Genomic DNA, 21,538 nt, shown 5'->3' on the forward strand with positions numbered 1-21,538 from the left:
CCCTTTTCACAGAAGGACTTCCAGTTCTGGTCTCACTTTCCCCTGTGCGGAGGATCGATCCATGATCTGTGATTCCCAACTTTTACACAGTTTGAGCTGGAATGTGTCCCGTTACAGAGTCAGTGGGGATTGATTGCCGTCCGTTACAGACAGATTGACAGTGAATGCGAATTTAATCCTGATTGGAACGGCTTGGAATTTGTAAGGGAAATATGGAATAAAATAAAAGGAAGTAAAACCTGTTTGTAAACTTTTGGCTAATGGTGAATTTATTAACATAATCCGCACTTTAAAAAATTATTGGCGGTGCTTTTGAAATTAAAAATCGTTCGAGGTCTGACTTGACAGGAATTTCCGCCCTCGTTTCATTGGTGGTCTCAACAGACAATGGGTAAGGCGAGAGATTAACATTCAGCGGCGATTTGAGTAAAGAATCACCATGACTGGATGAGGAGGCAAAGGACTGGGTAAAGGCAGAGTCAAGCGAATCTCGGGCCTGATCTACGAGAAGACCTGCGGGATACTGAAGGTTTTCCTGGAGAATGTGATCTGGGATGCGGTCACCTACACTGAGCACGCCAAGCACAAGACGGTCACTGCCATGGATGTGGTCTACGCTCTGAAACAGCAGGGCCGCACTCTCTATGGGTTCGGCGGCTGAACAACGCGACCTTTCCCCCAAGCACAACACAAAGGCTCTTCTCAGAGCCACCCACCGCCTCACAGAGAGAGCAGTGGCCCGGGGAACGGGGGCGAGATAGTTGATTTACATTTTGTTCTGCATAGATATGTTTTTTGCCAAGATCTATATTGTGGTGTTAGGTGTTTTAAATCAGCATCTACCGATGGACAGAACGTCCTTTTAGTTTTCGAATCATAGACATTTACGGGGCATTGCAGATGAAGGTAATACTGAAACAACTAATGTCGTTAGAACATAAGAACATAAAAACATAAGAAATAGGAGCAGGTGTAGGCCATACGGCTCCTCGAGCCTGCTCCGCCATTTAATACGATCATGGACTCAGGTCTACTTCCCTGCCCCATAAACCCTTATTCCCTTATCGTTTAAGAAACTGTCTGTTTCTGTCTTAAGTTTATTCAATGTTCCACCTTCCACAGCTCTCTGAGGCAGCGAATTCCACAGATTCACAACCCTCAGAGAAGAAATTTCTCCTCATCTTAGTTTTAAATGGGCGGCCTCTTATTCTAAGATTAAGCCCTCTAGTTCTAGTCTCCCCCAGCAGTGGGAACATCCTCTCTGCGTTCACCTTGTCAAGCCCCCTCATAATCTTATATGTTTCGATAAGATCACCTCTCAATCTTCTGAATTCCAATGAGTCGAGGCCCAACCTACTCAACCTTTCCTCATAAGTCAACTCCCTCATTCTGGAATCAACCTTGTGAACCTTCTCTGAACTGCCTCCAAAGCAAGTATATCCTTTTGTAAATATGGAAACCAAAACTGCACTCAGTATTCCAGGTGTAGCCTCACCAATACCCTGTACAACTGTAGCAAGACTTCCCTGCTTTTATACTCCATCCCATTTGCAATAAAAGCCAAGATTCCATTGGCCTTCCTGATCACTTGCTGTAGCTGCACACTGACCTTTTGTGTTTCATGCACAAGTACCCCCAGGTCCCGCTGCACTGCAGCACTTTGCAATCTTTCGCCATTGAAATAATAACTTGCTCTTGGATTTTTTTCTGCCAAAGTGCATGACCTCACACTTTCCAATATTATACTCCATCTGCCAAATTCTTGCTCACTCACTTCGCCTGTCTATGTCCTTTTGCAGAATGTTTGTGTCCTCACACATTGCTTTTCCTCCCATCTATGTATCGTCAGCAAACTTGGCAATGTTACACTCGGTCCCTTCTTCCAAGTCATTAATATAGATCATAAATAGTTGGGGTCCCAGCACTGATCCCCCTGTGGCATCCCATTGGGTACTGATTGCCAACGTGAGAATGAACCATTTATCCCGACTCTCTGGTTTCTGGTTCGTTAGCCAATCCTCTATCCATGCTAATATATTACCCCCAACCCCATGAACTTTTATCTTGTGCAGTAAGTAACCTTTTATGTGGCACCTTGTCAAATGCCTTCTGGAAGTCCAAATACACCACATCCACTGCTTCCCGTTTATCCACACAGTTCGTTACATCCTCAAAGAATTCCAGCAAATTTGTCAAACATGACTTCCCCTTCATAAATTCGTGCTGTTACATCCATGTTACAGCAGTGACAGATAAGAAAGGTGTTGAATTAAACGATGGGAGGAAGGCAGCATCAGGGCGGAAAGACAGTGAGGGCCCCTTGCCCTCATAGAAGGACGCCCAAGTCCTAATCAGAAGTGACCCTCAGGCAATCTCGGTTACAAACCGGTCAATGTCTCGAACATGTAAAAATCTAGATCGACAAACACAGCAACGAGTTTGCTGTTCAGATATATATATAGGAAAAAACGTGAAGCTCATAAGTCCGGCCGTCATTAACCATTTTTACCTGAGAGCAGAATAGAAACATAAAGAACAGAGTACAAATCGGGAGGGGATGCAATTGATGACCTCATTCAAGAATTTGAGATTGTGGCGAGCAATAAATCTGATTGGATGTTTAAAGAGACCAATCAGAGAGATACAGAACAATGGAAATTGACAATGCAGCCAATGAACCAATCACAGTCATTGCCTTCACCAATCCGTCATTAGCATAGGGCTGTGGGCGGAGTGTGGGGCTGCCTATATAATGCTAGCCTGGAGAAGAATTTGCTTCATATCTGTGCCTGACTGAACAATCGGTCCGAGGAAAAGAAACCAGCTTCGAAAAAGGGTGCCAAGAAAGTTAGCAAGAAAACACCACCGAAGGCCGGCAAGAAGCGCCGAAAGTCGAGGAAGGAGAGTTACTCTATCTACATCTACAAAGTGATGAAGCAGGTTCACCCCGACACCGGGATCTCCTCCAAGGCCATGGGCATCATGAACTCGTTTGTAAACGATATTTTCGAGCGCATCGCGGGTGAGGCTTCCCGCCTGGCCCATTACAACAAGCGCCGCACCAGCAGCTCCCGGGAGATCCAGACCGCCGTGCGCCTGCTGCTGCCCGGGGAGCTGGCCAAGCACGCCGTGTCGGAAGGGACAAAGGCTCCAAGTAAAACTACACGCTATCCTAACAACAAACCCCAAACACAATGGCTCTTTTAAGAGCCACCCACAACATCATTGAAAGAGCTGCACAAACACATCTCCCTTTAGACTGAATTTACTGTAATTATTTCCCGAACAAGTGTGTGTGAGAACCTTTGCAGTTCCAGCTGTAGATTTAGTTTTGAATTCTCATAAGCAGCTTCACTGACGGGTTCGACCTTTGCATTGCTGGAATTTCCTGCAGAGTCAACTACAAACACGGTCCCTGGTCGCTTTCCCTTTGCTCTCAAACCCATTCATTCACAGCGCCTGCCGACGAATTTATTTTGGGGGGCGGGGAAACTCCGATTTCAGTCACATTCTCACTCAAGCCCTTTTCACGTTTTGTTTTATTCCGTTGCGGCTCAGTCCGTTTATTAACCCGAGACTCCCCGCAGTGTAACAACCCAGAATGGGAGTTCTTAGAGACTAGAACAGGAGCAGTTTGAACACTCTGTCCCTCTTCTCTTTTCACAGAAGGACTCTCCGTTCTGGTCTCACTCCCACAGCAGCTCCTGTGAAAACAAGTTCACTTTTACAAAGCTGGAGCTGGAATGTGTCCCGTTACAGAATCAGTGGGAACTGAGTCCCGCCCGTTGCAGACAGTTTGAAGCTGAAGCCAAATTTAATCCTGATTGTAACAGGCTGGAATTTGCAAGGGGAACATGGAATAAGACAAAAAGAAACAAAAAGTGTTTTGAAGTATTTGGCTAATGGTGATGTTACTAACATAATCCGCAATTTTAACAATTATTGGCGGGATTTTTGAATTTTAAAAATCGTTAGGTTCTGGCTATTGGGAACCAGTAATTTCCGCCCTCCTTTCATTGGTGGACTAGACAGACTGTGAAATCCACGACAGAGTGACCAATCACAAGTTCGCTCCCTGCATCCCTCCAGAAGGTATAAGAAGGGCAGATATGGGAGGAGTTTCTCATTCCTTGTCTGAACCTGCTGATTGTGAAAATGTCTGGAAGAGGAAAAACCGGCGGTAAAGCTCGGGCCAAGGCCAAGTCTCGCTCCTCCCGGGCCGGACTGCAGTTCCCTGTGGGCCGTGTTCACAGGCTCCTTCGAAAGGGGAACTACGCTCAGCGTGTGGGTGCCGGAGCCCCGGTCTACATGGCTGCTGTGCTCGAGTATCTGACCGCTGAAATCCTGGAGCTGGCCGGCAATGCGGCCCGCGACAACAAAAAGACCCGCATCATCCCCAGACACCTGCAGCTGGCCATCCGCAACGACGAGGAGCTCAATAAGCTGCTGGGAAAGGTGACCATCGCTCAGGGCGGGGTGTTGCCTAATATCCAGGCTGTGCTGCTGCCCAAGAAAACCACCACTTCGTCCAAGACCAAGTAAAGCGGATAAGATTTAAACTAATAACCCAAAGGCTCTTTTCAGAGCCACTCACAGTATCTGTGAAAGGCTGCTTACTGTATTAATGGAGACCTTGTGTTCAGGTACCAATAAATTGGTCTATTTCAGACCTGTATGCGGGAGTTTTCAGTTCCTGGTATCTGCATTATGGTTTTCTGCTCACACAAACTGTTCTAGTTAGCAACTAATAATTAAACTACAGTTGTCAGAGACTCAAAAATTGTATAAATACCGCAACCAGTTCCCTAAATATTATTTAATCTATCAATGAAAGCTGTATGAAGAAAGTCGGCGGTTATTAAAAGGGCTTAGTTTAATTCTGGTCTGGTTTGAGAGTTTGAATGCTGGTTCTGTTCCCGGGATCTCCGGTCGTTCCGGGCTGTGTATTTCTCTCCTAAGCCGGTCAGTTTAGGCCGACACTGAGCAGCCAAGTGCAAGACAGTCACTGTCATGGATGTGCTGTACACTCTGAAACGGCAGGGCCGCACTTTCTATGGATTCAACGCGACCCTCTCCCCCAAGCACAAAGCAAAGGCTCGTCTAAGTGCCACCCACCGCCTCACGGGGGGAGGGAAGGGGAGGGGATGCAGGGAGGAAGATATAGTTGATTAACATTTTGTTCGGTATAGATATATATTTTTCGCCAAGGCCTATATGTTTTAAATCAGCATATGCACGATGGACGGAATATCCTTTTAGTTTCAGAATTATAGACATTTATCATAGAAGCTTACAACACGGAATGATGCCACTTCGGCCCATCGTGCCCGTGCTGGCCAACAAAAGGCTATCCAGCCGAATCCCACTTTCCAGCTCTAGGTCTGTAACCCTGCAGGTTACGGCACTTCAAGTGCACGTCCAAGTAGTTTTAAATGTGGTGAGGGTTTCTGCCTCTACCTCCCTTTCAGGCAGTGAGTTTCAGACCGCAGCCATCCTCTGCGTGAAGATATTTCCCCTCTAAATCCTCTACCAATTACTTTAAATTTCTGCCTCCTTTGCTAAAGGAAATGGGCCCTTTACGGCACAGAAGGTACGGTATATTCCAGGTGAAGGTAACACTGAAACAACTAATGTAGTTATAGCAGTGACAGATAAGAAAGGTGCTGAATTAAACGGTGGGAGGAAGGCAGCATCAGGGCGGAAGGATAGTGAGGGCCTTTTGCCCTCATAGAAGGACTCCCAAGTCCTGACCAGAAGTGACCCTCAGGCAATCTCGGTTACAAACCGGTCAATGTCTGTCGAACATGCAGACATCTAGATCGATAAAGAACAGAATATGGCTCGGGAGGGGATGTAACTGATGACATAATTCAATAATTTGAGATTGTGGCGAGCAGTAAATCTGATTGGATATTGAAAGAGACCAATCAGAGAAATTGACAACGCAGCGAGTGAACCAATCACAATCGTTGCCTTCACCCATCCCTCATTAGCACAGGGCTGTGGGCGGAGTGTGGGGCTGCCTATATAATGCGAGCTCCGAGCTAAGTTTACGTCAGGTCTTGGTCGGATTGAACAAGACGATGCCTGAAGAGAAGAAATCAGTTACTGCCAAGAAAGGCGCCAAGAAAGTGATCAAGAAAACACCACCGAAGAGCGGTAAGAAGCGCAGGAAGTCGAGGAAGGAGAGTTACTCCATCTACATCTACAAAGTGATGAAGCAGGTTCACCCCGACACCGGCATCTCCTCCAAGGCCATGGGCATCATGAACTCTTTTGTGAACGATATTTTTGAGCGCATCGCGAGTGAGGCTTCCCGCCTGGCCCATTACAACAAGCGATCCACCATTAGCTCCCGGGAGATCCAGACCGCCGTGCGCCTGCTGCTTCCCGGGGAGCTGGCCAAGCACGCCGTGTCGGAAGGGACAAAGGCGGTGACCAAGTACACCAGTTCCAAGTAAAACTCCACGCTGTCCTGACAGAACAAACCAGAAACAAAACGGCTCTTTTAAGAGCCACCCACAACGTCTCTGAAAGAGCTGCACAAACACATCACCCTTTAAACTCAATTTACTGTAGTTATTTCCTGAGCAAGTGTTTGACAACATTTAGATTTGAATTCTCAGATAAGCGGTTTTACTGTCCGGTTCAACCTTAGCTTCTCTGATGAATTTCCCTCCCAGTAAACTGCACACACTGTCCCTGGCCGCCTGCCAATGAATTATGATCTTGTTTTAGGAGGTGAGTCACCTCATTCTCTCTCAAGACCTTTACAATATAAAAAAAATTCTAGTTCGGGTCAACCCGCTTATTAATCCGAGATTCCGAGTGCAACAGCCCAGACTGGGAGTTCTTACAGAGACCAGAACAGGGAGTTTGAACCCTGTGTCCCTCTTCTCTTTTCACAGAAGAACTCCCAGTTCTGGTCTCACTCCCGCCTGTGCGGAGGATCGATCCATGATCTGTGATTACCAAATTGTACAAAGATTGAGCTGGAATGTGTCCCGTTACAGAACGTATGAAACTGAACCCGAATTTAAACCTGATTGTAACATCCTGGAATTTGGAAGGTAATATGGAATACGGCAAAAGGAAATAAAAAGTGTTTGGAAATCTTTGGCTAATGGTGAATTTATTAACATAATCCGCATTGTAAAAATTATTGGCGGGGTTTTTGAAATTGAAGATTCGTTGGAAGTCGAACAGTAATTTTCGCCCTCTTTGCATTGGCGGGCGAAACAGACGGTGATTGGTCAGCGGAAAAGACCAATGAAATCCACCGCAGAGCGACCAATCACAAGTTCGCTCCCTGCATCCCTCCAGAAGCTATAAGAAGGGCAGATGTGGGAGGAGTTTCTCATTCTTTGTCTGAACTTGTCGATCGTGGAAATGTCTGGAAGAGGAAAAACCGGCGGTAAAGCTCGCGCCAAGGCCAAGTCTCGTTCCCCCCGGGCCGGACTGCAGTTCCCTGTGGGCCGTGTTCACAGGCTCCTGCGAAAGGGGAACTACGCTCAGCGTGTGGGTGTCGGAGTCCCGGTCTACATGGCTGCTGTGCTCGAGTATCTGACCGCTGAAATCCTGGAGCTGGCCGGCAACGCGGCCCGCGACAACAAGAAGACCCGCATCATCCCTAGACACCTGCAGCTGGCCATCCGCAACGACGAGGAACTCAACAAGCTGCTGGGAAAGGTGACCATCGCTCAGGGTGGGGTGCTGCCGAATATCCATGCTGTGCTGCTGCCAAAGAAAACCACCACTTCGTCCAAGAACAAGTAAAGCGGACAAGATTTAATCTAAACCCAAAGGCTCTTTTCAGATCCACCCACAGTATCTGTGAAAGGGCTGCTTACTGTTTTAATGGAGTCAGAGCCCTTTAATTCATGTACCGATAGATTGGCCTGTTTTAGACCTGGAAACATAGAAAATACGTGCAGGAGTAGGCCATTCGGCCCTTCGAGCCTGCACCACCATTCGATAAGATCATGGCTGATTATTCCCTCAGTAGCCCTTTCCTGCTTTCTCTCCATATCCCTTTAGCCATAAGGGCCACATCTAACTCCTCTTGAATATATCTAACGAACTGGCATCAACAACTCTCTGCGGTAGGGAATTCCACAGGTTAACAACTCTTGAGTGAATAAGTTTCTCCTCATCTCAGTCCTAAATGGCTTACCCCTTATCCGTACGCGGGCGTTTTCAGTTCCCGGTCTCTGCATTACGGTTCTCTGCTCACACATACACTCTTCCCGTTAACAGCGAATAATTGAACTACAGTTTTCACTCAACAATTGTATAAATACTGCCACCGGTTCTTTAAATATTCTTTAATCTGTCTGAAAACGAGAGTCGGCAATGATGAATTAATGTAGTAATAAAAGGGCCTAGTTTAATTCTGGTCTGGTTTGAGAGTTTGAATGCTGGTATTGTTTTCGGGAGCTCTGGCCATACCTGGGCTCTGTGTTTCTCTGCTAAGCCGGTCAGTTTAGACCGCACTGGAGCAGCGAGCGAGGTACACATGGGCAGGACCCAGGTCCATTGCAGTGCTTCCCAGATCTACCTGCCCCCATTCTCCGGCAACACCGAATGGGGAAATCTGTGCTCTGCCCCGGGGAACTCGAGGTCAGAGCGACGCAAAGTCGATGTCAGTTTCTGAAAATATTAAAGGGTTCATTAGTTAATCGTCAATAATGCCCATGTGAACCGAGCTGGTATATGAACACATGATCAGTAATCAGTCCCACACCCACTGCCCGTCCCTACAGTGGGTTAATGAACAACACGAAGCTCTGGTTACAGGAGATCGCAACTCTTTCCTTTGCTGATTTGGTGGCTCTGAAAAGAGCCGTTGTTGCACTTGGTGCTGAAGCTTCGAGGCGAAGCAGGGGAAATCTAGGCGCGCTCCCCGCGGATGCGGCGGGCCAGCTGGATGTCTTTGGGCATGATGGTGACTCGCTTGGCGTGAATGGCGCACAGGTTGGTGTCCTCAAAGAGCCCCACCAGGTAAGCCTCACTGGCCTCCTGCAGGGCCATGACTGCCGAGCTCTGGAAGCGCAGGTCGGTCTTGAAGTCCTGAGCGATCTCCCGCACCAGGCGCTGGAAGGGCAGTTTGCGGATCAGCAGCTCGGTGGATTTCTGGTAGCGGCGGATCTCCCTCAGAGCTACGGTGCCGGGTCTGTAGCGATGAGGCTTCTTCACTCCGCCCGTGGCCGGAGCGCTCTTCCGGGCCGCTTTGGTCGCCAGCTGTTTGCGAGGAGCTTTCCCTCCGGTGGATTTGCGCGCTGTCTGCTTGGTCCTGGCCATTGTCTGAACGGAACTCAACACAATCTGGGACACATGGATTGTTAATGCAAAGCCTCCTCTGGGGCCTCCTTTTAAAGTGTGTGAGGGTCCGCCCCGCGGCTGTGATTGGCTGCAGCCTGACCGCCAATCAAGTTTGACACAAGCACCGAGAGTGAAAATGAAGGCGGGGATTACTGGGCCCTGATTGGCTGAAATGAAACTGACAGTTGGTCAATTTCAAAAAGCCCGCCAATTTCAGAATAAATAAAATCTAATTTCCCGCCAGCAATTTAAGAATCCCGCTCTTTATAACGGCGATTGTGCCCCATTATAAGTAACCAATCCCATTCTGTCACATTCCGGTTTGAATTCTGTCCCATTCCCTGATCCGTCTGTACCGGGCGTGAATAAATCCCGGTCACTGCTTCCTGTAAACATAAAGATCCCGCCAGTGCCATCCCATTTAACCGATTCTCACACAGAAACCTCACATGACAGGAATTATCTGTGAGGGGAGACTGTAATGTGTAAACGGGACTGTGTAACCTGCCCAGTAATTGTGACTGTCAGCCGGAGTTTCTGATCTCTCATATTTACAATAGTTGTAAAATATTTAATAATTCCCATATTCCTAGAGACTACACTCCAAAAGTACTTAATTGGTCTTGTTCATTGGATGTGGTCCTTGCGGCTGGGGTCGGGGAGTGTGGAGGGGGCGTGGGGGGAGGTGCTGGGGTGGGTGATCAGCTGTGATCCTGTTGAATGGCGGTGCAGGCTCGAAGGGCCGAATGGCCTACTCCTGCACCTATTTTCTATGTCTTGAGGCGTTCGGAGGTCGTGAAAGGCGCTATATAAATCCAAACCTTTCTTTTCATTAATTAAACAGCCGAAACCATTTCCCAACCAAACTGTCCGCGCTCCGATCCCATGGTCGCTGCTCTCTCTGTGAACCGGTGGGTGGCTCTTAGAAGAGCCTTTGTGTTGTGTTTGGGTAAAAAGGGTCGAGTTATTCAGCCGCCGAATCCATAGAGAGTGCGGCCCTGCCGTTTCAGAGCATACACCACATCCATGGCAGTGACCGTCTTGCGTTTGGCGTGCTCAGTGTAGGTGACTGCATCCCTGATCACATTCTCCAGAAAAACCTTCAGCACCCCGCGAGTCTCCTCGTAGATCAGGCCCGAAATCCGCTTGACACCGCCACGGCGAGCCAGGCGGCGGATTGCTGGTTTGGTGATGCCCTGGATGTTATCACGGAGCACTTTACGGTGCCGCTTGGCTCCGCCTTTACCCAGTCCTTTGCCTCCTTTCCCTCGACCAGACATGATAAAGACTCTTCACTTAAACTGCCGCTGAATGAGAAGTGAACTGCTGCCGGCTCCTTTTTATAGAGCCGGAGCCGACCTGACTGAGAAAGCGCAGAGTGAGAGAGGCGGGAAGGGGAGGAGACAAGATTGACAGACAGAGCAGAGAGCGGCCTCTGATCTTCCAGCTTCGCCTCCAGCTTTCTGCAGCCGCTAATTTCAAACCGTTTTCCGACAATAGAACCGAAACAGACTCGGAATTTATATTCAAAGCTTCCAGGAACCTGAAGCTTTTAAATAAGGTCCCGTTACAATTAACAATCGCGAATATTCCCGCCTATATACAGCCCCTTCCCTGTCAATCTCAGACCTTGTTCCATCTCCCCACACTTCCTCTCACAGACGGGTTCAGCATTTTACAAACACCTTATTCCAGTTGATTTGGAGAATGTGGTGTTTGGGGTTTGAGTTGTGAGGCGGGGTATCTCCGCCAGTATCACCGTCTCACAGGCTCTCCCCCTGAATCTGTGAAATGACAATGACCAGGAACTGAGACTGGAGTTACAGTGAGGCCCGGGCCGGACGTCCCATTCTCTTGTGTGTTTTATTGCAGACACTGGGGGAGGGGTGAGTGCAGCCAATGTCAGCGAGTCACCAGGGATCCTGGCTTCATGTTCAGTGATTTCTGTCTGCAATCTGAGCCCAGCCCCGAGACAGGGATCATTTGATTCGGGGATCAACTCTTTTCTGAGAGGCGTGGGTGGCTCTGAGAAGAGCCTTTGGGTTCAGATGTTTACAAGTTGCACTTTTTATTTACTTTTTGTGTGCTGCTTTCTTGGGTTTTGCTGATTTGGCCTTGGCCCTCGGTTTTCCCACCTTTTTGGCCGCCTTCACCTTTGCGCCCGAGGCCTTCTTGGGGCTCTTGGGCTTCGCCGCTGCCGCCTTCTTCCCAGCCGCCGCTTTCGCTGTCTTTTTTACTGTTAGCGCCTTCTTGGTGCTCGTTTTCTTGGCTGGAGATTTCTTGGTTGCTGGTTTCTTGGCCGGAGATTTCTTGGTTGCTAGTTTCTTGGCCGGAGATTTCTTGGCTGGAGATTTCTTGGCTGCTGGTTTCTTCACCTTCCTTCCCACTTTCCCCTGGTTTTCCTTCTTCGCGACTTTGAAGGAGCCCGAGGCGCCCGTGCCCTTGGTCTGCACCAGGAAGCCATTTGTCACATTCCTCTTGATACTGAACCTGATCTGGGACCCGCGCTTCTCCACATCCACGCCTTTGGCCGCCAGAGCCTTCTTTATCGCGGCCAGGGACATCCCCTTGCGATCGCTGCCATCGGCCACAGCCTTTAGGATCTGTTCGCCCAACGTGGGACCGGCTGGCTTGGAGCGGGGAGCCGCCTTCTTCTTGCTGGGAGCCTTGGGTTGTGTGGCGGCGGCAGGAGGGGCCGTTTCGGCGGCTGCAGTGTCAGTCATGTCGGCGACTCTGTGGAAAATCTCTCTGACAGTCAGAGCTCGGTCAGGAATGAAACGGGAGGCGGCGGCACAGAGCAACTTAAAGGCAGCGAGCGGACGGGGCGGAGACATCCTGCTGTCAGCTCCCCGCCCCTCCAGCCTCTCTGTATTTCTCTCTTCTCATTAACTGTCCGATTCCAATTCAACCCGGGCCCTCCAGATTCCCAGACTGGCCTCTTTCTGTCCCGAAGACCGGGATGTTTGCTGTCGAGAAAGTTTCATCCGAATTGAAGGCAGCAATTTGGATTTAAACCCGTTTCATTGCTGCACTGATCGCGCTCTCTCACCCGATCGCGGACATTTTCTCTGTTTTTTGATTGAAATTTGAAATCACATCAAACTTGACGTTTAATTCCCACTTTAGACCTGAGCAGGGCAGCAGGGCGATCCTGTGACAGGGAAATATTTGAATTTTACACAAGAGGGACTCTGGAATCCGGCGATGAGACGGACACACAAACACAGTGACATTAGTCTCACCCGACCGCCCCTTTAACACACTCTCGCTCACACAATGTTCACATCTGCACATTCACAGCACAAACTATCCCAGATTTACAGCTCCCAGCACAGGGTTTCCTCTCCGCTCGGCCTGTGCTGCCGATTCTCGGGGTTAGTTGTAGTTTCCCAGCTCACTAAGTGTTAAACACTCCGAGGCCGGCGCTCCTCACAATGTCTGTTCCCCAGATTCAGGGGCAGGAGCCAATCACAGCAGTGGCTGGCTTAACCCATATCTGCTGTTAAGTTGTTATATTGTTCGAATGCAGAAACATGTTTGATTAACATGAAAATATAAATTATATGTTCACCGTCCCTCCAGCATTTCTTTGTCTCTCTCACCTCCTAAGCTGAGGGACATTTAACAGTAACTCGTGTCCTATCCATCCCATGCTCATCACCCAGAGACGTGTCTCCATATTACGCTCAATACTAGTGTCAGACATTCATGTACCGCACTACGAAAGATAGAGAGAGACACACACACTTTATCAGTCTTACACTTCGTATAAGTGTCTCCATATTACGCTCAGACACAGTGCCACACCATCATGTACATACAGCACTAGAGAGAGAAACAGAAACAGTATCAGGATTGTACTTCCAATAGTGTTTCCACATCATGCTCAATAGCGTTATCCCGCCTTCACAGACAGTACAAGAGAAAGAGGATTGTAACAGAGTCAGAGATGGGGGGAGAGTGCTGAGCGAGAGACAGCAAAGATCGAGGTCAGGCAGTGAGACACAGAAACATGCACAGTATCAGTTCCAGACTGACCTGTGAGGTCCGGTTTTATCCTGAAAGTCCCCATTGGAGAGACAGAGATGCAGTCCCCTCTCTCACTGATATTGTACCACAGAGGGAGACATTATTAATTCCACACTGTGGGACAGTGTCAGAGAGTGAGAGAAACAATGCCCCGCATTTAACCCTCGCTTCCCTGTTGTAGTCTCTGTAACTTTGAAGCTCAGGGCTTTTCGATATTATTCTCAGTGACCGAGTGTTTCACTCCAATTAAATTAACCTGGGACTTTTACTGTCAGATATTAACTCCTGCACAGTCCCAGCAAACACTCCTGCTCCCTCGTCCCTCCGATGTTTCTGCAGGATTGCTTTGTGAAGACGGGCTCACGAAGAGAAAAACACCCTGCATGGCATGATCCAAAATTGAGCATCTCAAAGGGACAAGGTCCCCAGCTTTAAACATTCTCTGTCCTCCAGGCCTCCATAACCAGTGCCTGCCAAGAGATACTTGGTCACTCAACCAGAAAACACCAGGACTGGTTTGATGAGAATGATCAGGAGATCCAAGAACTAATAGATCGCAAGCACAGAGCATGTCTGAGCCTCAAGCAAAAACACAACTCGGGAGCAGCAAAGCAACATTACAGGCGGCTCAAGGCTGAGGTCCAACAAAAAACCTGGGACCTAACAAACAGCTGGTGGATGGAGAAAGCACAGGAGATACAACAACTGGCCAACAGCCATGATGTGTGAGGATTCTTCATCGCAGTCAAGGCCACCTATGATCCAAACTCTCAAGGCCCCACCCCACTGCTGGCCAAGAACGGGGAAACCGTCAAGGACACCGAGGCTGTCAGGGTCCGCTGGAAGGAGGACTTCGAAGATCTCCTCAATCGAGACTCTGCCTTTGAGTCCAGTGTTCTCAATTCCATCCCGCAGCATCTGACCCGCCACCACCTCAGTGAAACCCCAACGGTGCATGAGGTAGGAAAAGCCATAAGACAGCTCAAGAACAACAAGGCTAAGGGAGCGGATGGTAGCTCTGCTGAGGCACTAAAGTATGGCGGAGAGGCGCTGTTGATGCAGATACATGACCTCATCTGGAGGGAGGAGAGTATGCCGGGAGATCTCAGAGATGCAGTGATCGTAACCATCTTTAAAAAAGGGGACAAGTCCAACTGCGGCAATTACTTGGAAATCTCCCTGCTATCAACCACTGGGAAGGTTGTCGCTAGAGTCCTCCTCAACCACCTTCACCCTGTGGCTGAGGAGAACCTCCCAGAATCACAGTGCGGATTTCGTCCCCTACGGTGCATAGAAACATAGGAACATAGAAAATAGGTGCAGGAGTAGGCCATTCGGCTCCTCGAGCCTGCACCACCATTCAATAAGATCATGGCTGATCATTCAATTCAGTATCCCTTTCCTGCTTTCTCTCCATACCCCTTGATCCCTTTAGCCGTAAGGGCCATATCTAACTCCCTCTTGAATATATCCAATCAACTGGCATCAACAACTCTCTGCGGTGGGGAATTCCACAGGTTAACAACTCTCTGAGTGAAGAAGTTTCTTCTCAACTCAGTCCTAAATGGCTTATTCCTTATCATTAGACTGTGACCCCTGGTTCTAGACTTCCCCAACATCGGGAACATTCTTCCTACATCTAACCTGTCCAGTCCCGTCAGAATTTTATATGTTTCTGTGAGATCCCCTCTCATCCTTCTAAACTCCAGTGAATACAGGCCCAGTCAATCTAGTCTCTCCTCCTATGTCAGTCCAGCCAACCCGGGAATCAGTCTGGTGAACCTTCGCTGCACTCCCTTAATAGCAAGAACGTCCTTCCTCAGATTAGGAGACCCAAACTGAGCACAATATTCAAGGTGAGGCCTCACCAAGGCCCTGTACAACTGCAGTAAGACTTCCCTGCTCCTGTACTCAAATCCCCTAGCTATGAAGGCCAACATACCATTTGCCTTCTTCACCACCTGCTGTACCTGAATGCCAACTTTCAATGACTGATGTACCATGACACCCAGGTCTCGTTGCACCTCCCCTTTTCCTAATCTGCCGCCATTCAGGTAATATTCTGCCTTCGTGTTTTTGCCCCCAAAGTGGATAACCTCACATTTATCCACATTATACTGCATCTGCCATGCATTTGTCCACTCACCTAACCTGTCCAGGTCACCCTGCAGCCTCTTAGCGTTCTCCTCACAGCTCACTTCATCACCCAGTTTAGTGTCATCTGCAAACTTGGAGATATTACACTCAATTTCTTCATCCAAATCATTGATGTATATTGTAAATAGCTGGGGTCCCAGCACTGAGCCCTGCGGCACCCCAGTAGTCACTGCCTGCCATTCTGAAAAGGACCCGTTAATCCCGACTCCCTGCTTCCTGTCTGGCAACCAGTTCTCTATCCACGTCAGTACATTACCCCCAATAACATGTGCTTTAATTTTGCACACCAATCTCTTGTGTGGGACCTTGTCAAAAGGGCAAATACATCAGCTCCACTGGTTCTCCCCTGTCCACTCTACTAATTACATCCTCAAAAAATTCCAGAACATTTGTCAAGCATGATTTCCCTTTCATGATTTCCCATGTTGACTTGTCACTGTCACTGCTTTCCAAATGCGCTGTTATTTCATCTTTAATAATTGATTCCAACTTTTTCCCCACTACTGATGTCAGGCTAACCTGTCTATAATTACCCATTTTCTCTCTCCCTCCTTTTTTAAAAAGTGGTGTTACGTTAGCTATCCTCCATTTCATAGGAATTGATCCAGAGTCGATAGACTGTTGGAAAATGATCACAAATGCATCCACTATTTCTAGGGCCACTTCCTTAAGTATTCTGGGATGCAGACTATCAGGCCCCGGGGAATTATCGGCCTTTAATCCGATCAATTTCCCGAACACAATTTCCTGCCTAATAAGGATATCCTTCAGTTCCTCCTTCTCACAAGACCCTCGGTCCCCTAGTACTTCCAGAAGGTTATTTGTGTCTTCCTTTATGAAGATAGAACCAAAGTATTTGTTCAATTGGTCTGCCATTTCTTTGTTCCCCATTATAAATTCACCTGAATCTGATTGCAAGGGACCTACGTTTGTCTTCACTAATCTTTTTCTCTTCACATATCTATCAAAGCTTTTGCAGTCAGTTTTTATGTTCCTGGCAAGCTTCCTTCACACTCTATTTTCCCCCTCCAAATTAAACCCTTTTTCCTCCTCTGCTGAATTCTAAATTTCTCCCAGTCCTCTGGTTTGCTGCTTTTTCTGGCCAATTTATATGCCTCTTCCTTGGATTTAACACTATCCTTAATTTCCCTTGTTAGCCACGGTTGAACCACCTTCCCCGTTTTATTTTTACTCCAAACAGGGATGCACAATTGTTGAAGTTCATCCATGTGATCTTTAAATGCTTGCTATTGTCTATCTACCATCAACCCTTTAAGGATCATTTGCCAGTCTATTCTAACCAATTTTACATATCATACCATCGAAGTTACATTTCCTCAAGTTCAGGACCCTAGTCTCTGAAGGAACTGTGGCACTATCCATCTTAATAAAGAATTTTACCATATTATGATCACTCTTCTCCAAGGGGCCTCGCACAACAAAATTGCTAATTAGTCCTTTCTCATTACACATCACCCAGTCTAGGATGGCCCGCCCTCTAATTGGTTCCTCGACATATTGGTCCAGAAAACCATCCTTAACACTTTCCAGGAAATCCTCCTCCACCATATTGCTACCAGTTTGGTTATCACAATCTATATGTAGATTAAAGTCGCCCATGATAACTGCTGTACCTTCATTGCATGCATCCCTAATTTCTTGTTTGATGCTGTCCCCAATCTCACTACTAGTGTTTGGTGGTCTGTACAGAACTCCCACTAGCGTTTTCTGCCCTTTGGTATTCCGCAGCTCCACCCATACAGATTCCACATCATGCAAACTAATGTCCTTCCTTACTATTGCGTTAATTTCCTCGTTAACCAGCAACACTACCCCACATCCTTTTCCTTTCTGTCTATCCTTCCTGAATGATGAATACCCCTGGATGTTGAGTTCCCAGTCTTGGTCACCCTGGAGCCATGTCTCCGTGATGCCAATTATATCATATTCATTCATTGCTGCCTGTGCAATTAATTCTTCCACCATGTTATGAATACTCTTTGCATTGAGGCAGAGAGCCTTCAGACTTGTCTTTTTAACACACTTTGCCCTTTTAGAATTTTGCTGCAATGTGGCCCTTTTGGATTTTTGCCTTGGGTTTCTCTGCCCTCCACTTTTACTTTTCTTCTTTCAATCGTTTGCTTCTGTCCCCATTCTACTTCCCTCTGTCTCCCTGCATAGGTTCCCATCCCCTTGCCATATTAGTTTAACCCCTCCCCAACAGCACTAGCAAACACTCCCCCTAGGACATTGGTTCCGTTCCTGCCCAGGTGCAGACCGTCCGGTTTGTACTGGTCCCACCTCCCCCAGAACCGGTTCCAATGTCCCAGGAATTTGAATCCCTCCCTTCTACACCACTCCTCAAGCCACGTATTCACCTGAGCTATCCTGCAATTCCTACTCTGACTAGCACGTGACACTGGTAGCAATCCTGAGATTACTACCTTTGAGATCCTACTTTTTAATTTAGCTCCTAGCTCCCTAAATTCAGCTTGTAGGACCTCATCCCATTTCTTTACCTATATCTTTGGTACCTATATGCAGCACAACAACTGGCTGTTCACCCTCCCCCTTCAAAATGTCCTGCAACCGCTCAGTGACATCCTTGAACCTTGACCTGGAAAGCAACATACCATCCCGGAGTCTCGATTGCGGCCACAGAAACGTCTATCTATTCCGATTACAATAGAATCCCCTACCACTATTGCTCTCCCACTCTTTTTCCTTCCCTCCTGTGCAGCAGAGCCACCCACAATGCCATGAACTTGGCTGCTGCTGCCCTGCCCTATGAGTCATCCCCCCGAACAATACCCAAAGCGGTGTATCTCTTTTGGAGAGGGATGACCGCAGGAGACCTCTGCACTGCTCTTCCTGTTGGCCATCCATTCCCCATCTGTCTGTGTAACCCTTACCTGCGGTAAGACCAATTCACTAAACGTGCTATTCATGGCATCCTCAGCATCATGCATGCTCCAGAGTGAATCCACCCACAGCTCCAGTACCGCAATGCGGTCTGTCAGAAGCTGCAGCAGAGTACACTTCCTGCATATGTAGTCGTCAGGGACACTGGAAATGTCCCTGAGTTCCCACATAATACAGGAGGAGCATGACACCTGTCTGAGCTCTCCTACCATGAGTTAACCCTTAGATCTACTTAATTTGGCAACAACAATGATAAAGGTTACCTACTGATAGGGAAAAGAAAAAGAAAAACTACTCACCAATCACTAGCCAATCACTTACCCCCTTGGCTGTGACATCACCTTGTGATTTCTTTTTACTTCTTTGTTTACCTTCTGCCCCTGCACCTGCACCAGCTGGCCTCTCCGACTGTTGGGCCTTTTATAGGCCTCTCCAATTATGCCCCAGACTCCCGCTGCTCGAACTCCCGCCTCTCCGACTGTTGGGCCTTTTATAGGCCTCTCCAATTATGCCCCAGACTCCCGCTGCTCGAACTCCCACCTCTCCGACTGTTGGGCCTTTTATAGGCCTCTCCGATGCTGCCCCAGACTCCCACTGCTCGAATTCCCACCTCTCCGACTGTTGGGCCTTTTATAGGCCTCTCTGACGCTGCCCCGGGGCACAATGGACATGATATTTGCAGCGCGACAGCTGCAGGAAAAATGCAGGGAGCAGCACCAGCCCTTATACATGGCCTTTTTCGACCTTACAAAGGCCTTTGACAATGTCAACCACGAGGGTCTATGGAACTTCCTCCTCCATTTCAGATGCTCCCAAAAGTTTGTCAACATCTTTCGCCTGCTCCACGACGACATGCAGGCCATGATCCTTACCAATAGATCCATTACAGACCCAATCCACGTCCGGACCGGGGTCACACAGGGCTGTGTCATTGCTCCAACCCTCTTCTCAATCGTCCTTGCTGCCATGCTCCACCTCACAGTCAACAAGCTCCCCGCTGCAGTGGAACTAAATTACAGAACCAGTGGGAAGTTGTTTAACCTTCGCTGCCTCTAGGCCAGGTCCACGATCACCCCAACCTCTGTTGTTGAGCTACAGCACGCGGATGACACCTGCGTCTGCACACATTCTGAGGCTGGACTCCAGGATATAGTCGATGTATTTACTGAGGCATACGAAAGTATGGGCCTGAGGCTAAACATCTGAAAGACAAAGGTCCTCCACCAGCCTGTCCTCGATCCATGGTGCAGCCCTCGACAATGTGGACCATTTCCCATACCTCGGGAGCCTTGTATCAACAAAAGCAGACATTGATGAGGAGATTCAACACCATCTGCAGTGTGTCAGTGCAGCCTTCGGCCACCTGAGGAAAAGAGTGTTCGAAGACCAGGCCCTCAGGTCTACCACCAAGCTCGTGGTCTACAGGACCGTTGTAATACCTGCCCTCCTGTATGGCTCAGAGACATGGACCATGTACAGCAGACACCTCAAGTTGCTTGAGAAATATCACCAACGATATCTCCGCAAGATCGTACAAATCCCCTGGGAGGACAGGTGTACCAATATCAGCGTCCTCATACAGGCTAATATCCCTAGCATTGAAGCACTGACTACACTCGATCAGCACCGCTGGGCAGGCCACATAGTTCACATGCCAGACACGAGACTCCCAAAGCAAGTGCTCTATGCGGAGCTCCTTCATGGCAAATGAGCCAAAGGTGGGCAATGGAAACATTACAAGGACACCCTCAAAGCCTCCCTGATAAAGTGCGACATCCCCACTGACACCTGGGAGTCCCTGGCCAAAGACGGCCCTAAGTAGAGGAAGTGCATCCGAGAGGGCGCTGAGCACTTCAAGTCTCATCGCTCAGAGCATGCAGAAATCAAGCGCAGGCAGCAGAAAGAGCGTGCGGCAAACCAGTCCCACGCACCCCTTCCCTCAACGACTGTCTGTCCCACCTGCGACACAGTCTGTGGCTCTCGTATTGGACTGTTCAGCCACCAAAGAACTCACTTCAGGAGTGGAAGCAAGTCTTCCTCGATTCCGAGGGACTGCCTATGATGATGATAATGATAAACGTTCTCTGTCCTTGCCCCCCAGGCCCAGTTCCTTTGCTCAGATTCTGCTAAAAGTAAATTGGGAAAAGTTCACTTTGATTTTTAAAGGCTGAATTATTGCAGAGAGCTGCGCATGCGGGGATAAGCTCCGCCCCCTGTGTCGATTTTCAGTGAGCAGAAGAGCGCATGCGCCCTCCCCTCCCCCAGCCTGTGAGCGCCATTCAGTCAGTGAGCGGAAGAAGATGGTTTAAACAGCCGGGAATGGAGACACTGCGGCCCCGGGGTAAGGCAGCGAGCAGCAGCCTCCTTACAGCAGCACATCGCTTTGGGAGCGTGTCCGCAGATGGGCTCAGAGATCGGCACTGAGTCCGGGGGAAGTTCAGGGGGAATCGGGGTCTGTGTGTAACAGGCGGAGTGGAGCAAGAACTGGTCTCAGTGCGTGGAGTGAGTGGGGGAAGGGAGAGGCCATTCTCGGGCTGTGTGTGGACAGCGTGTGTCCCGGGTAAGGGAGACAGAATGGGAAGGATCTGCTGTTTACAATCATTGCTGCTTTCTTCCTGCAAACCAGTAGTGAACGTTCCTGCTTTAGTTCCAGACTCACCGTGTTTGTTGTCATTGGACAGCGAGCAGTGGAAGCAGAGCCGGACACTGAGGATTTATACAAGGAGTATCTATTGCAGGCACCGGGTGAGAAATGTGAAGGACACATTTTTAAACAGCGACTCTTTGTTTTTGGTTGAACGGTTAGTGCCCTGGGAGAGGTGAGCAGCAATCTGAGCTGTGTAAAAGTCCGTGCTCCATCGGGTAGTCCCATTCCTGAAGCAGGGCAGGGGTTGGGTTGTGTCTGGATGTCAGTAAATTGCTGTAAATCTGCCCAACACACTTGGTGTGCAGAAACTGAGTGCTGCAGTACTGCAGTGGAGTCAGACACTGACACTGTTTGTATCGCTGGCTTCCCTTTGTGAATGTTCATAATGAATATTAAGTGAACGATTACATTCATCACTTTAGTCTTTTCTACCTCTCCTGCTCTTGAATGATCAGAGATACA

The 21,538-nt window shown here is 48.5% G+C and overlaps 5 protein-coding genes across 8 annotated transcripts in view; 3 read left to right on the forward strand and 2 right to left on the reverse strand.

The window, feature by feature from the left end:
• Window positions 1-900: 900 nt before the first annotated feature.
• Window positions 901-3,207, forward strand: LOC139274066 (histone H2B 1.2-like). The gene is made up of 2 exons (XM_070891117.1): window positions 901-906; window positions 2,812-3,207. The coding sequence occupies exons 1-2, from the start codon at window positions 901-903 to the stop codon at window positions 3,205-3,207; spliced, it is 402 nt and encodes a 133-aa protein (XP_070747218.1).
• Window positions 3,208-6,083: 2,876 nt separating this feature from the next.
• Window positions 6,084-6,461, forward strand: LOC139273421 (histone H2B 1.2-like). Its single transcript, XM_070890332.1, has one exon. The coding sequence runs from the start codon at window positions 6,084-6,086 to the stop codon at window positions 6,459-6,461; it is 378 nt and encodes a 125-aa protein (XP_070746433.1).
• Window positions 6,462-10,289: 3,828 nt separating this feature from the next.
• On the reverse strand, window positions 10,290-10,601 carry LOC139273436 (histone H4). Its single transcript, XM_070890349.1, has one exon. It carries the CDS (start codon window positions 10,599-10,601, stop codon window positions 10,290-10,292), a length of 312 nt encoding a protein of 103 aa, XP_070746450.1.
• Window positions 10,602-11,393: 792 nt separating this feature from the next.
• LOC139273411 (histone H1-like) lies at window positions 11,394-12,044 on the reverse strand. The gene has a single exon (XM_070890293.1). It carries the CDS (start codon window positions 12,042-12,044, stop codon window positions 11,394-11,396), a length of 651 nt encoding a protein of 216 aa, XP_070746394.1.
• Window positions 12,045-20,687: 8,643 nt separating this feature from the next.
• The window catches only part of LOC139273419 (histone H2A), a 605,799-nt gene continuing 604,948 nt past the window's right edge, over window positions 20,688-21,538 (forward strand). For all 4 annotated transcript variants that reach the window (XR_011595101.1, XR_011595102.1, XR_011595103.1 and 1 more), the window contains exon 1: window positions 20,688-20,770. The gene's annotated coding sequence lies outside the window, so the exon portion shown is untranslated. The remainder of the gene's footprint in view (window positions 20,771-21,538) is intronic.

Source organism: Pristiophorus japonicus, chromosome 9 (genome assembly GCF_044704955.1).
Source record: "Pristiophorus japonicus isolate sPriJap1 chromosome 9, sPriJap1.hap1, whole genome shotgun sequence".
In the NCBI taxonomy this organism is placed as follows: Eukaryota; Metazoa; Chordata; class Chondrichthyes; family Pristiophoridae; genus Pristiophorus; species Pristiophorus japonicus.

What these genes read in the sequence shown, in the direction of transcription:
- LOC139273421 (XM_070890332.1), top strand. Translation starts at nt 6,084, where the DNA reads ATGCCTGAAGAGAAGAAATCAGTTACTGCCAAGAAAGGCGCCAAGAAA.
- LOC139273436 (XM_070890349.1), bottom strand. Translation starts at nt 10,601, where the DNA reads ATGTCTGGTCGAGGGAAAGGAGGCAAAGGACTGGGTAAAGGCGGAGCC.
- LOC139273411 (XM_070890293.1), bottom strand. Translation starts at nt 12,044, where the DNA reads ATGACTGACACTGCAGCCGCCGAAACGGCCCCTCCTGCCGCCGCCACA.